At 38.9% G+C, this 12,777-nt stretch overlaps 2 protein-coding genes across 2 annotated transcripts; one reads left to right on the top strand and one right to left on the bottom strand.

The window, feature by feature from the left end:
• Nucleotides 1–116: 116 nt before the first annotated feature.
• smpdl3b (sphingomyelin phosphodiesterase acid like 3B) lies at nucleotides 117–3,610 on the bottom strand. Its single transcript, XM_042425281.1, has 8 exons — nucleotides 3,347–3,610; nucleotides 3,026–3,239; nucleotides 2,575–2,672; nucleotides 2,306–2,449; nucleotides 2,035–2,204; nucleotides 1,425–1,611; nucleotides 1,083–1,216; nucleotides 117–882 (listed from the first exon to the last, which is right to left on the bottom strand). Exons 1-8 carry the CDS (start codon nucleotides 3,405–3,407, stop codon nucleotides 520–522), a joined length of 1,371 nt encoding a protein of 456 aa, XP_042281215.1. The 5' UTR covers nucleotides 3,408–3,610; the 3' UTR covers nucleotides 117–519.
• A 1,442-nt stretch (nucleotides 3,611–5,052) lies between these two features.
• rpa2 (replication protein A2) lies at nucleotides 5,053–12,743 on the top strand. Its single transcript, XM_042425311.1, has 9 exons — nucleotides 5,053–5,205; nucleotides 5,411–5,505; nucleotides 6,262–6,363; nucleotides 7,201–7,314; nucleotides 8,072–8,146; nucleotides 8,369–8,485; nucleotides 10,736–10,873; nucleotides 11,385–11,479; nucleotides 12,213–12,743. The coding sequence occupies exons 1-9, from the start codon at nucleotides 5,193–5,195 to the stop codon at nucleotides 12,298–12,300; spliced, it is 837 nt and encodes a 278-aa protein (XP_042281245.1). The 5' UTR covers nucleotides 5,053–5,192; the 3' UTR covers nucleotides 12,301–12,743.
• Nucleotides 12,744–12,777: the final 34 nt, after the last annotated feature.

Raw genomic sequence — 12,777 nt, forward strand, 5'->3', positions numbered from 1 at the left:
CAAGCTGTCAATAAATATTAGCGAACAGATTTATTGTTGTGATATTACTGATATTCACTGTGCATTGTTCCTCTGTTGAAATGACATCAACACAGTCTTTTTAAAACTTGAGCCATATCTGGCTTTATTAAATAGACAGTAAAAACAGTAAAGTGAGACAAATACCAGTCTGGATCTGAACCTGAACCTTACAGTTGCATAGTATGAGCTTCATATTCTTCAGCCAAAAGAATTTCTATCTACTGTAAAATTAAAACATTCAAGCAGTACCAATAAACCTTGGTAGAAAGGCCACATTAAAGATCGCTGAAGCCAAAAGTTGCTTTTTCTTGCTTAATTATATCTAGTGCATCACTCATTTAAGTTATAGAATTTAAAATATGAAAACAACCTGTCATGTTAAATGTTAAATATTGTCTTACAAGGCAACAATATTCAAAACTCTTAAAATCAGTTTTTCTATGGCATGACTCTTTGAAGCTTCAATAATTTACACATCATCTGTGATATAGATGATATTTACCTATTGGCCAACACCAGACTTACTGCCACAGACAGTAGTGGCAGCAACCCAGCAGAGATTGAAGCTGCCCCTTCCTTTTCCAGACATTTTTCATAACTTTCAAAGTCTACCTCTCTGGCTGAACACACGTGGTCAGCACGGCAGTCACTGTCACACTCTTTCAGGTCATAGCTGACAGAGTTGAACTTATAGTACTTCTGTAGGTAGCAGCGGTCTTCAGCCATACGCTTCAGAACCTGGTGCATGGAGGCTGGGGAGGCGTCTGGTACTCCGAAACTCTCTGTGAGGCGGTACTCCTTCTCCCAGCGTCCCCGGGCTGCATTAGCACGAGTCAGGTTCAGATAGTAGGTCACCACATCCTGAGTTTGTTCAGACAAGTGGGTAAAAAAAAAAAAACAAAGCAGTGAACATAAATAAAAAAGGTTTCATAGAAGTGACACATCTGTTAATGTCAAATAAAACAAATAGGCTGTGTGTTGCAGGTATGAAAGGCTTCAAAATCAAATATATTTGAATGTAAATTATACAAATGTATAGCCTGCCAACATCCTTGACTTACTTTGACCAGGAGTGTTTGGGTGTCATATTCAAAGACACGAATTCCAGGGTTGTTGGCTCCGTCCACAACTCCAGGCAATGATGTTTTCCACGGTGAGACCCCTGGGCTGAGGAACATTGTACTGAGAGGAGTGTCTGTTGAAACAGAAAGACTATCCTCACTTATTACACTAATATTACCACTTTCTGTAAGGAACAAGGCCATGTAACAGCTGGACACTTTAAAGTAAAATGTAAATGTATGTCATGTCAATAAAAACCAATTAAAATACCAATAAATCACATGTGATGCAAAACAATTCAAAAAAGATAAGTCGTAGCAGCAGTACTACAACAGTTCAACCTTCATTCTCTGAATCGTAGAACATGCGGAAGGCATCAGTATGATGATGGCCGAAGAACTGTCCGAGTATGACAGGATGATGCTTCTGAATTAACTCCAAGTATTTCTCGTTGAACTCCGACCTGTACCATGATTTATTTCTCTTCTTCTCAAAGAAACCTGGAGGAACGTGGCCAATGATGTAAACCTGATAGACAAACCAGTGTACAGTTAGCAAAAATCATCTATTTTCACTGATAAAAGCTTGAGTTTTACTATTTGAATTTATCTTTTTGCAAGGCAGGAGTGGAATTGGGCTGGAGCACCCTACAGGAACTTTGGAGTCTTGTTGTAGAATTTAACTTCTTTTTCAAGATATAAGTACTCATACAGGGATGTTAAGTCAAAACATTCTTCCTGTTTACCCTAGAGACCAGCATAGAAAAGAGGAATGAGGTATTCATCAAGCACTAAATGTTTTGGTGCTCACTAAGAGGTAATTCAAGTGACAAATGACAGCAAATTAAAAGTAGTGAAAGTCCCCTAGACACCCAACTTCCAAGTATGAGGGCGCCCCCCTCAATCTAATTTAAACCCCTGCTGCAAGGCACAGATAGACAAGATGATTTGCCTTCTCTTTGTTGTTGGCCGCCTTTGTAAGAACCTCATCGGCCCAGCTAAACTGGCTCGCTGGGTCATCCATGTCCTTGGTCAGCTTGTTCTGGTCATAGTAGAAATTAGTGTTAAGGACCAGCATCCGAAAACCTGTTCGATTCAGCAGCTTTTCTGTATAATATCCACCTGAACAAGAGGCAAAACATTGCAGAAAATTAATGACACAATTAGACATGTGCTTTGAAAAGTGTAAATTGTGTTTTGTGCCATGTGTCATACGTATCCACCTCTTTTAAAGGTTTTTCGGGAATCTGGATCCAACCACTTCTGCCACATATCTGCTGTTCGGTCATAGATGTTGTTTGGGACTGCTGGATGCTGGCTCTTAGGGTGGTAGTCATGGTTTCCCAGGGCAGAGTACACTTTACTGTCTAAGCAAGGCAATAATGGAGAACATTCATCACCAGTTAAGAGTTAGTCAATATTAAAACACTGAAGTTAATGTTGATCTGCAATGTTTTCTCCTTAACATAATGTCTCTTTACTTCACACATACTTGGAAAGACAAGATTTATGAGGTCGGTGAGGTTCCTGATAATGCTGAGCACTGCCTCTTCTCCCAGATCCTTGTTGGGTATATGTGGTGTGTCATCTCTGAGAAGCAAAAGACAGGCTGTTAAAATCTGCTTTTTTGTAAATTAGTTTTAGGAATAAATGATGAGTGGGAGGAAGATAGTGAAGTTTTTTTAGTTCCCCGCAATTCTGTTCAATAAAGTAGAGTAGTGATATAATTTACAATGGGGGCCCACAGCCACATACTTTCAGGTGGCCTATGTTTCCAAGCTGTGCCAAAAGTGGATCACATCTCATAAAAAGACATAAACACGATCATTATGAAACTGGACAAGCATTTGTCTCCCCAGAGATGGACTTGGGACTTAACACAAGCCATGCACCAGGATTCATAAAAAATGTTCTTATGAGCACGGAGAAAACAGGCTACATACCCTGTCCATACAATGAAATCCGGATCTGGCAGAATATCCTTCATGGCATATATAGAGGAGTTGATAAGGTGCCATGGCGAGTCACAAGCATAGTCTCCAAATCTCCCGGCATTGGCTGCAGGTCGTGTACCGCTGGATTCACACACCAATTCAGGCTCATTGTTCAGTGTGTATGATGGGTCCAAGTGGAGGTCCGTGATGTGCCAAAAGTTTCCTGATTAAAGACGATGAGTAATTACACACATGAAGTTGTCCCTGCTCTGTGACTGGAAATTTATACGAAACATTCAGCGGCCTGGCTATGCTCTTTTCGCTACTTACCTGACAGGGCAACAACCTCTTTGAAAAGCAGACAAAAAAGGAGCAGCTTCACTGCAGACATGTTGAACTCTGAGAGAAGCAAACACTCGAATGATGTGAGTTATCCCTGTCTCGGGTAACAGCGGTAAGTCTATAAAAAGCAAGATAAGATACAACTATTCATGAGGCGTGTTTTGGAGTTGGCCCATTCCTTTGAAGTGAGATAATTCTATTGTTAACATTTCAAATAGCCTATAAAACGAAGATAAAAAGAGAGCCAGTTCTGCAAAGCCTGGAGACTTGACAAGTTCAAATGCCATTGAGCGTTTTTTTTCTCAATTAAAAGAGTTGTATCCGCTATAGATTAACACATGTTTGGCAGCATGCCTGCATGCACGTACCACGGTGTGAACTGATAAACTGTGAGGCAAAAAATTAAATAACCTGTCATGTGGAATTCCAAAGATTTAATTAATATGATTGAAACAGTATAATAACTATATAGTGCCACGGGTGTCAGATACACCTTATTATTATGTAGGCTAAAGATAAACTCAGTGGGTATATTTTAAATTTACAGCAGAGGTATGGTTAACAGCAAGTTTTTAATTTCTCTCATCGATGTGTTAATTTTTACAGCCGTGTGACATTGAAAATGAAAATGTTTCATTATGATTCATTGTAGGCTATGTATAACTCACTTGGGGTTAAAAAAGCAGAAGTCTTAGGTGAACGTGCTGCTTTCTGGTAATTCTCGTAAATGCATAGGCCTACTTCTCCAGAGACCACCGACTTCTTAGAATTATTTGCTTGAATTATTACAGGAAACAAATAGCTCTCCTGACAAAATATTTTTGACTGTAAGGTGTTTATACAGCAGGTAGACATTTTAGAATTTCAACGTCTACTATGCCTATCGTTATTTTATAAATATAACATACAATATCAGAATCAGAACCAGATTTTTTGCGATGTAGGTTTGCAAATACAAGGAATGTGCCTTGGTGTTGTGGTGCATAAGAGTCAAAATATACACAAAATTAAGTAATCCTAAATCTTTTTTTTTTTTTAAAAAAGACAGACATTTACAAGAAAACTTGTAAAATATATTCTGTGAGAGGAGCTGCTGCAGGTTTAAATTTTAAATTGAAGAGAATGAAATGAAATGTTGACCAGAAATGTGCAAATGTCTACAGTGTAAACAGTATATGCAGTGTGCAATTAATAATAATGCAACCTGTATAATAATACAACTTGCGTTCATGTAATATATGCCACAATATGCAGCCTAGGGGTCACTGATTGAGAAAAAATAATGTTTTTGTTAATTTTGAAACTTTAAAATTGCAGTGTACTGAAGCAGCTGCTTTGGATAAAGGCATGCATGTTGTCAATACTTGTAGTGTCTTTTGACAGCCATAAAGGCAGCAAAGCCTAAAAATGCCGACAACCCCGAGCTTTGCCTTCCAGGCAGTCCTTCCTTCCAGGCTGTGCACCGCCCCTTACTCGTTATATGAACCAAAGTTTGGGACAAATAGACGCAAAAGGTACTTTTGGGACCGTAGTTGAACGTTTGACACATCGATCTCATCGAAAGAGGCGGGATTTGTTTGCATGCAGCGAGAATTGACTGTCTGACAAGCAAAACTCAGGGAAAAATAATGTAAGTCGTAGCTCCATGTGACTGTAGGTTTCGCGGGACTTCTGGTTCACGCATGCGTCATACGTTTAGTTTGGCGCGCGGGACTACACAAGGAAGAAGTCTGCAGACCTGCGTGCGCCTGTTGTCCTGTTGTCCCTGCTACACAGTGTCAATAATAACATTAAAAACGCGATTTTATTAACTTAAATACAAGGTGCCTACAACATGTGGAATCAGGGTGAGTTAAATATCCAAACTGTTTTATTCCTAAAGTGGTCATTTCGGTTTGTTTACGTTGTCTGACTGTGGCTAACGTTAGCTGGATTACTAAGTTGGCTCTTTGTTTACTGTCGTGTCTTGAAGGTTAACGTTGGTTAGTAAAGTGGGGGGAACAACTGAACGGCTATTTATCTCAGCTGTCATTGTCTCTTGGTATTTTTCAGGAGGATACAGTGAGTCCAGTATGGGTGGAGGTTACACTCAGTCCCCAGGAGGCTTTGCATCACCTTCCTTATCCCAGGGAGGAGAGAAGAAAGGGGTCTGTAGTGAAGTCTACTCTACAGCTTCATCACAGTCCACTGGACACTTAAAACTCATATAGATCAATAAAATTCAGATGAACAACTCATAACAAATCATCCCTTAATTTGCATTTTAGAGGATAGGTTCAAAATTTGATGAGTCTGTCTTAAAAGAACAGTCAGGTGCCCATATAAACACTGAAAGAGGTTTTGCTTGCTGTCATTATCCCCCCTGTTCATATTGGCTATTAAAAGGTCCCCTTCAAATGTGCTTTCAATGTACGTGATGGGGCCCAAAATCCACAGTGTATCCACACAGACATTTGTGCATTTGCTGCAAAAATGCATTTAAAAGTTTATCTGAAGCTTATGAGGCTTCAGCAGTCTGAGCTAGTCATATCAAGTGGATATCTGCCACATTTACAGTCTTTTTCACATCAAATTCCCGTTGTGTGTTTCTCTGTTGAGCTGTGGTGGAAGTATAGTAACAAAAAGAGGGACTTTGGCACTAAAAAGACTGCAACATTAAAAGATATCTACATGATTTGACTCATTTGGATGGCTGAAGCTTCATATTAGCTCTAGATAAACTTAAATACATTTTTGCACAGGAGGAGGCTTGTGGACATTGTAAGTGCATTATTAAGGGAGCTTCTAATGCTCACCCACTCTTTCCTCTTCACACATGTGTACAAGTGTTTCTCTGTGGTGATGAAAATACTGACTGATGGATGGTGAGGCACAGCAGTCAATCTGTGTGTATGTTTTTGCAGAGAACACGTGCCACACAGATAATCCCCTGCACGGTGTCTCAGCTGATGTCTGCTTCCCAAGCTGATGAGGCCTTCAAAGTCGGCGATGTTGAAGTTGCTCAGGTAAAATGCGGCAGAGTGGTGACAAGAGCTGCAACTAACGATTATTTTCATTATCTATTAATTGATAAGTGAAAAATATTGATCACTGTTTCCCAAAGCTCTAGATGATGTCCTCAAATGTCTTGTTTTGTCCAGACCAACAGTCCACAACCCAAAGATACTGAGTTTACTTTCATAAAAGACTAAGGAAAAAAGAAAATATTCACAATTAGGAAGATGGAACATTATCAATTGATCTCCTAATTATTTTTGTCAGAAAATGGTGAATCATGTCTGTCACATTACATTTCTTGTTTCGTCCTACCAATAGTCTAAAACCAAAAGATATTAAATTTACAATGATATAAACATAAAAGTAGCAAGTCCCAATTTGAGAAGCCAGAGCCAGCAAATGTTTAGCATTTTTGTTTGAGAACTGACTTAAATAAATTAACAAAATTGTCTAACTGATTAATGTACTGCTCCTTTTAGCACTAAATTGCACACAATCTGTAAAGCACCTTTTTCTAAAGCTAACTATGCAGAATCTTACTAAATGATTTGTGGCTCAAATGTCCATGTATAACCTCACAATTAAGTTCATCTCTGTTAAGTCAAAATAGAAGTAGATGAGTCATTGTCTTCTTCCCCTGTTCAACAGTAGCATCACTAAGAATAGTAATGAAGGAGGAATTGACCATTCCAACTGCTGTGTAAAGAACACAGAACTTGCAATGTGTTCAGGGGAAAAAAACCTATTGATTGTTTTATACCACATCCACTAACACAAGAGATGGTGTGAGCGTGTAATCATTTAACTTCCTCTCACTCTTTCACAATTTGTCTTTTGTTTCATAGGTTACCATTGTGGGTATCATCAGGAGCACAGACAAGTCCATGACCAACATTCAGTACAAGGTCGATGACATGACAGGTGCTCCCATGGACGTAAAGCAATGGGTGGACACAGAGGTCAGTGGGGGTACTTTTACCTGCGCAAACACAGTTTAAGAATACTAGTAGAAACATGGTTCTCCATGCATCTTCCAACAAAAAGCAGCTGAACCAGGTGGTTCTCAGTTTGAGGACAGCAGACTTCAAAAAACAGAAGGGACTAGAGCACAATGATTAATTTGCAGCCTTTAATTGTGCAAACAGACTAATGTTTCAACACTACTCACACTAGAGTCAGGGTCACCCTGACTCTGATGAAGACACAGTAGTGTCCAGTCCTTTCTGTTTTACAATTTAAGAATATTCTACTGCTGTGTTCAGTCTTAGGCACGTTTTCTAGATGTGTTAACCATTTGTGTGAAATAGGAACATGTGATAGATAAACACCTGTTGGTGATTTCCTGTTCAACTGATGTCTATCAACTATTTATGAAGATGCAATCTTTTCGGACATGAGATCATTTGATTGCAAGAAAAACCATCATGAACTATTTCTGGTGAAGCAAGTTTTACTTCTCATACTCAGTTTATAATTAGCCTGAAGTTGATTAGTGGTACATAACGCATATGACAGATATAACAGTGATGACAAACGTAAGTATTATTCATGAGGTCCAATAAATGTAAAATGTGGAATATATGCATTGAATAAACCCATAAAATTAGCAAATAAAGCAATGATAGCGAGATGGAAAACTTATTCCATGTTTATAAGTAGATTGAGACTTTACAGAACTCAAGCAGCTAAGCAATTCTTTGTTTTTGGTTTGTGTAGGACCCCAGCGTGGATAGTGCTGTCCTGCCTCCAGGCACGTATGTCAAAGTCTCCGGCAATCTGCGCTCCTTTCAGGTGAGTTCACTGTCCTATAATCATCTCCATTATACCCAGAAACAAATAGGACTATAGCTTCATGGGCACATGGGCTTGTCAAATATAAAATACTGGTCAGTATGAGCTTGTTTGATGTGTTGCGTTATTCTCATTTATTGTATTTTTGGTGTGCCACATGTGCAGCTGTGGATGTTGTTGATGTTTTGAGATGAACTGTGTGTGTTTGTCTTCCTGTCATAGAATCACAGATCTGTTGTGGCATTCAGCGTCAGGACCCTGGAGGACATGAATGAAATCACCTCGCATATGTTGGAGGTTGTCCAAGCACATATGGCGCTCGGCAAACCTCAGACGATGGTGAGAATCCGAGAAATCATGAGCTTAAAACATAGTAGCCTTTATTATTGATGATCGGAAACACAGAAAATAAGGAAGTCAGGATAGCTATCAGTTCCTATAAATAATATTGATGTTAAAGGCCTTATTTAAATTAGTATTGAAAAACCTAACCAAGTATGAATGCATGCGGTCATTCAGTCAGCAGTCGCTCCCTCTGACAGATGGAGAATAGGACGTTTATTGTAAGAGTAACTCAGACAGGACATATAGCTGTCTGTTAAAACTGGACTAAAAAAACTGGCTTATCTACTTTTGCTTACAACCCACATTTGTCCAAATACATACTATCACTTTGATACAAATATGCTGGAAAAATACATGTAACTTGTAAGTCCTGATTTTTACCTGACGACAGTATACTGTCCCAGATTTCAGCATGTGCCATGCTGCTATTATGTAGTAAATTTGATTGGCAACTTTATCCCATAAGCAATAGGAAGGATGTTGCTCATTCAGAACGTTACACATTACATTAATACTTCAATCACATCACTGGCTCCCAGTGCAATCAACTTCAAAATGCTACTTGCAATCTCAGATCATCAGGTGATGCTTTTCTATCTGTACTTAGAATAAGATCCAGATATGGTGAAGGCGCTTTTAGCTACAGTGCCTTGTATAAGTATTCACCCCTCTTGGACTTTTCAACATTTTCCAGTGTTACAGCCTGGAATTCAAATTGATTTTTTTTATTGATTGATTAACAGAACATGCATAGTGCTTTGACAGTCCAAAATACTTTTTGCTGTGACACAAAATAATTAAGACAAAAAAATCTGTTGGATGCACAAGTATTCACCCCTCCTCCCCCCCGAGTCAGTACTTGGTAGAACCACCTTTTGCTGCAATTACAGCAGCAAGTCTTTTGGGGTATGTCACTACCAGCTTTGCACATCCAGAGACTGCAATTTTTGCCCCCTCTTTTTGGCAAAATAGCTTATGCTCAGTCAGATTGGATGGAGACCGTCTGTGAACAGCAATTTTTGAGTCTCGCCAGAGATCCTCAATTGGATTGAGGTCTGGGCTTTGACTGGGCCATTCTGAGACTAACGTTTTTTGGTTATTGTCCTGCTGCAAGGTGAACCTCTGCCCCAGTCTCACGTCTCTTGCAGACTGAAACAGGTTTTCTTCAAGAATTGCCCTGTATTTGGCTCCATCCATCTTGCCCTAAATCCTGACCAGTTTCCCAGTACCTGCTGACAAAAAGCATCCCCACAGCATGATGCTGCTACCACCGTGTTTCACTGTATGGATGGTGTGCAGTATTGGGTTTCCACCACACGTAGCGTTTTGCACTAGGGCCAAAAAGTTCAACTTTGGTCTCATCTGACCAGAGTACCTTCTTCCACATGTTTGCTGTGTTTCCCACATGGCTTGTGGCAAACTCCAAATGGGAGTGGACGGCCTTCTCTTGATAGATTTGCTGTTGTGCCATATTCTTTCCATTTTCTAACAATGGATTTAATGGTGCTCCGTGAGATAGTCAAAGCTTGGGATATATTTTTTTTTATAACTTCACTCTGCTTTGTACTTCTCCACAACTTTATCTCTAACTTGCTTGGTAAGCTCCTTGCTCTTCATGATGCTGTTTGTTTAGTTATGTTCTCTAACAAACTCTGAGGCCTTCATGGAACAGGTGTATTTATATTAAAGATTAAATTGCCCACAGGTGGACTTTATTTAACTATGTGAAGGCAATTGGTTGCACCTGATCTTAGTTAGGGGTTTCACAGCAAAGTGGGTGAATACATACACACTCAACACTTTTCAGATTTTTATTTCCATGTAATATTCCACCCTCTCACTCCAAAATTATCAACTATTTTGTGTTTTTCCATTACACACAACCCCAAGGAAATCCTTTTTAATTTGTGGTTGTAACATGACCAAATGTGGAAAAGTCCGGGGCACTGTACCTTGTTCCTGTTTTCTGGAACAAAGATTTGTCACAGCTATGTCCACATTCAAACTGAAACGGAAAACTTTTTTGTGTGTCTGTGGTTTGCGCCAGTGGGATGGTTGTGAGGTTTGTCAAGAACACTCCTTTAAGCACATTGAGTTTATTGGAATAAAATGTGCCTGAATTGGCATACAATAATCACATTTGCAATTGTTATGACATTTAAAAGTATTTATGTTTAGGGATATCATGTTGTGCTATTAATAGGAAATGCATTAACACAATTTGTTTTTTTGTTTCTCTTTCAGTCGGGTGCCGGAGGAGGAATGAGCAGTAGTGTCACACCTATGTCACGGCCAGGAATGGGGAGCATAGGAGGGATGGGAGGGGGGTATGCAGGTGCTAATGACATGACTAACAATGGATTAAGTGCAAATCAGAATCAGGTGAGAATAAATTATATTAATATTAGATTTTTTACAATTACCTACTGTTGAGAAAAGTTGACTCCATTATGGGTATAAAGGTCACCACAGTGGGCATATGGTTAGACAATAGCCAGTATGTCCTCCAAAATATTAACTTTTCAGTTATTAACAATTTAAACAGTATTCTGTGAACAGCAATATGCTGCAGCCATGATTAAAGTAAGCTGATTGCTAATTGTAAATGAACATAGATGAGAACATTAACTTCAAGTAAAAATGGTCAAAAGCCTAACTGTCATATGTACAGCGAAATATGTTCATCCTCAAATTCTCAGTTTCACAACACCCACCCACCCCTTCCGCCTTGCTTTAATTATCGTTTACATGAAAATAACTTCTCAGAAAAGTGAGCATTGTCGTCTCAAAGACAAAAATAGAAGTTGACTTTTGAAGGTTGCTTCTGTATTTGCACACATTATTCACACATTATGCATGTTTTTAATTAACTTACCATTGTTCCTCTCATAAGGTGCTGAGTTTGATAAGGGGCTGCCCAGACCAGCAGGGCATCAGCATTCAGGACCTTAAGCAGAGACTCAGTGGCATGAGTCTGTCTGTCATCAAGTAAGAAAAGTTCTGCTTTGAGTTTTAAAGGGAAAACGCACTTTAAAGTAGTAATTGGGACTGTAAAGTCAATTATTTAAAACTATGGAAAACCTTCTCCCTAACCTGAAAAGCATGAAAGACTGAATAAAGGGTGTCATGGAGTGATGTTTTGGACATGGTCCATTGACTTTGAATTTGTGACTGGCACTTTGTTCTTATGAAAATGTTGTCTGTTCAGCTGAAGAAGGGGAGTTTTTCACAAATACAATCTTCAACACATTTAAATTGAGATTTTTGTTCCCCTTTTACAGATCACAGTGACAAGTTAGTCAAGTTAGTTGATCTTGCTGGCTTGACTGCTGATTGTGTATTAGGGAGATTTAAAAAAAAAAAAAAAAAAATCTGTTGAATGAAAGAGTGGTGCCTCAAACACATTTATTGCCGCTAACTTGAAGCGAACTGTCTGTTACCGGAATGACCAGCTGTCATGATCAGCAGAACAGTGTTGCTCAGTGAAACAAACCAGGAAGGTTCAAACTATTGTCAATTTTAGTAACCTTGTAGCTGTTCCTGTGACCACATTAAACACTAAAGGTGCCCTGGTTTTAAATTCCTGACTCCTCTTCATTAAAGATAGCTGAATTTTGAGTCTCAGACGAAATAATAAAAGTTGACACGTTTTTGCACCAAGTTTCTATTAAACAAAAGTACTGCAAAAATACTATTCATATTTCTCTTTGTACTCCAACAGGCAAGCGGTTGAATTCCTAAGCAACGAGGGTCACATCTTTTCCACCATCGACGAAGACCACTACAAATCAACCGACAATGACGACTAGACCCTTTCAACAAGTTTTTGTCAATTCAACCCAGTGGGGTTATTCTTTTGAATTGAAGCAGACGTAGTCACTATTATACAATTAATAACTGAAAGCTATCAACTATATCACAACCTGTCTGGCCTCTTTAATAGAATAGGACCCAGTGAAGTCCTACGAGCCTTTCTATGTAAAGGTACTGTGTTTGATGTTAGCTGAAGAGCATGTGGTTTGGGTTTGGTAAGACAATGGGGTTTACACATCCTGTATCCCTGGTTGCTTCTGCTGTTTTGCAAGTCCCAGAGGTGTTGCTGTTGAAGAAGACACTGTTAGCAGTTATTCTGTGTTTCCCCCTCTTCATTGATAAGCATTTTGTAATTTTAAAGATTTGAAACATAAGTACTCAATTTATTTTTGTCAATGTAACTTACTTTTGCCAAAATATAAAGATTATACAAAATACAGTTTGGTCTTTTACTCTTTTTATTTCACAGTTTA

The sequence above is a fragment of the Thunnus maccoyii genome, chromosome 10 (genome assembly GCF_910596095.1).
Source record: "Thunnus maccoyii chromosome 10, fThuMac1.1, whole genome shotgun sequence".
NCBI lineage: Eukaryota > Metazoa > Chordata > Actinopteri > Scombriformes > Scombridae > Thunnus > Thunnus maccoyii.

Excerpts from the sequence above, each read along its gene's own strand:
- smpdl3b (XM_042425281.1), bottom strand. The coding sequence starts at position 3,407 with ATGTCTGCAGTGAAGCTGCTCCTTTTTTGTCTGCTTTTCAAAGAGGTT. Across the intron at positions 2,205-2,305 it reads CCGAAAAACCTTTAAAAGAG|GTGGATATTATACAGAAAAG; the intron begins GTGGATACGTAT and ends CCTCTTGTTCAG. Across the intron at positions 1,612-2,034 it reads CGGCCAACAACAAAGAGAAG|GTTTACATCATTGGCCACGT; the intron begins GCAAATCATCTT and ends TTTGTCTATCAG.
- rpa2 (XM_042425311.1), top strand. Across the intron at positions 5,506-6,261 it reads AGGGAGGAGAGAAGAAAGGG|AGAACACGTGCCACACAGAT; the intron begins GTCTGTAGTGAA and ends ATGTTTTTGCAG. Across the intron at positions 10,874-11,384 it reads TAAGTGCAAATCAGAATCAG|GTGCTGAGTTTGATAAGGGG; the intron begins GTGAGAATAAAT and ends TCCTCTCATAAG.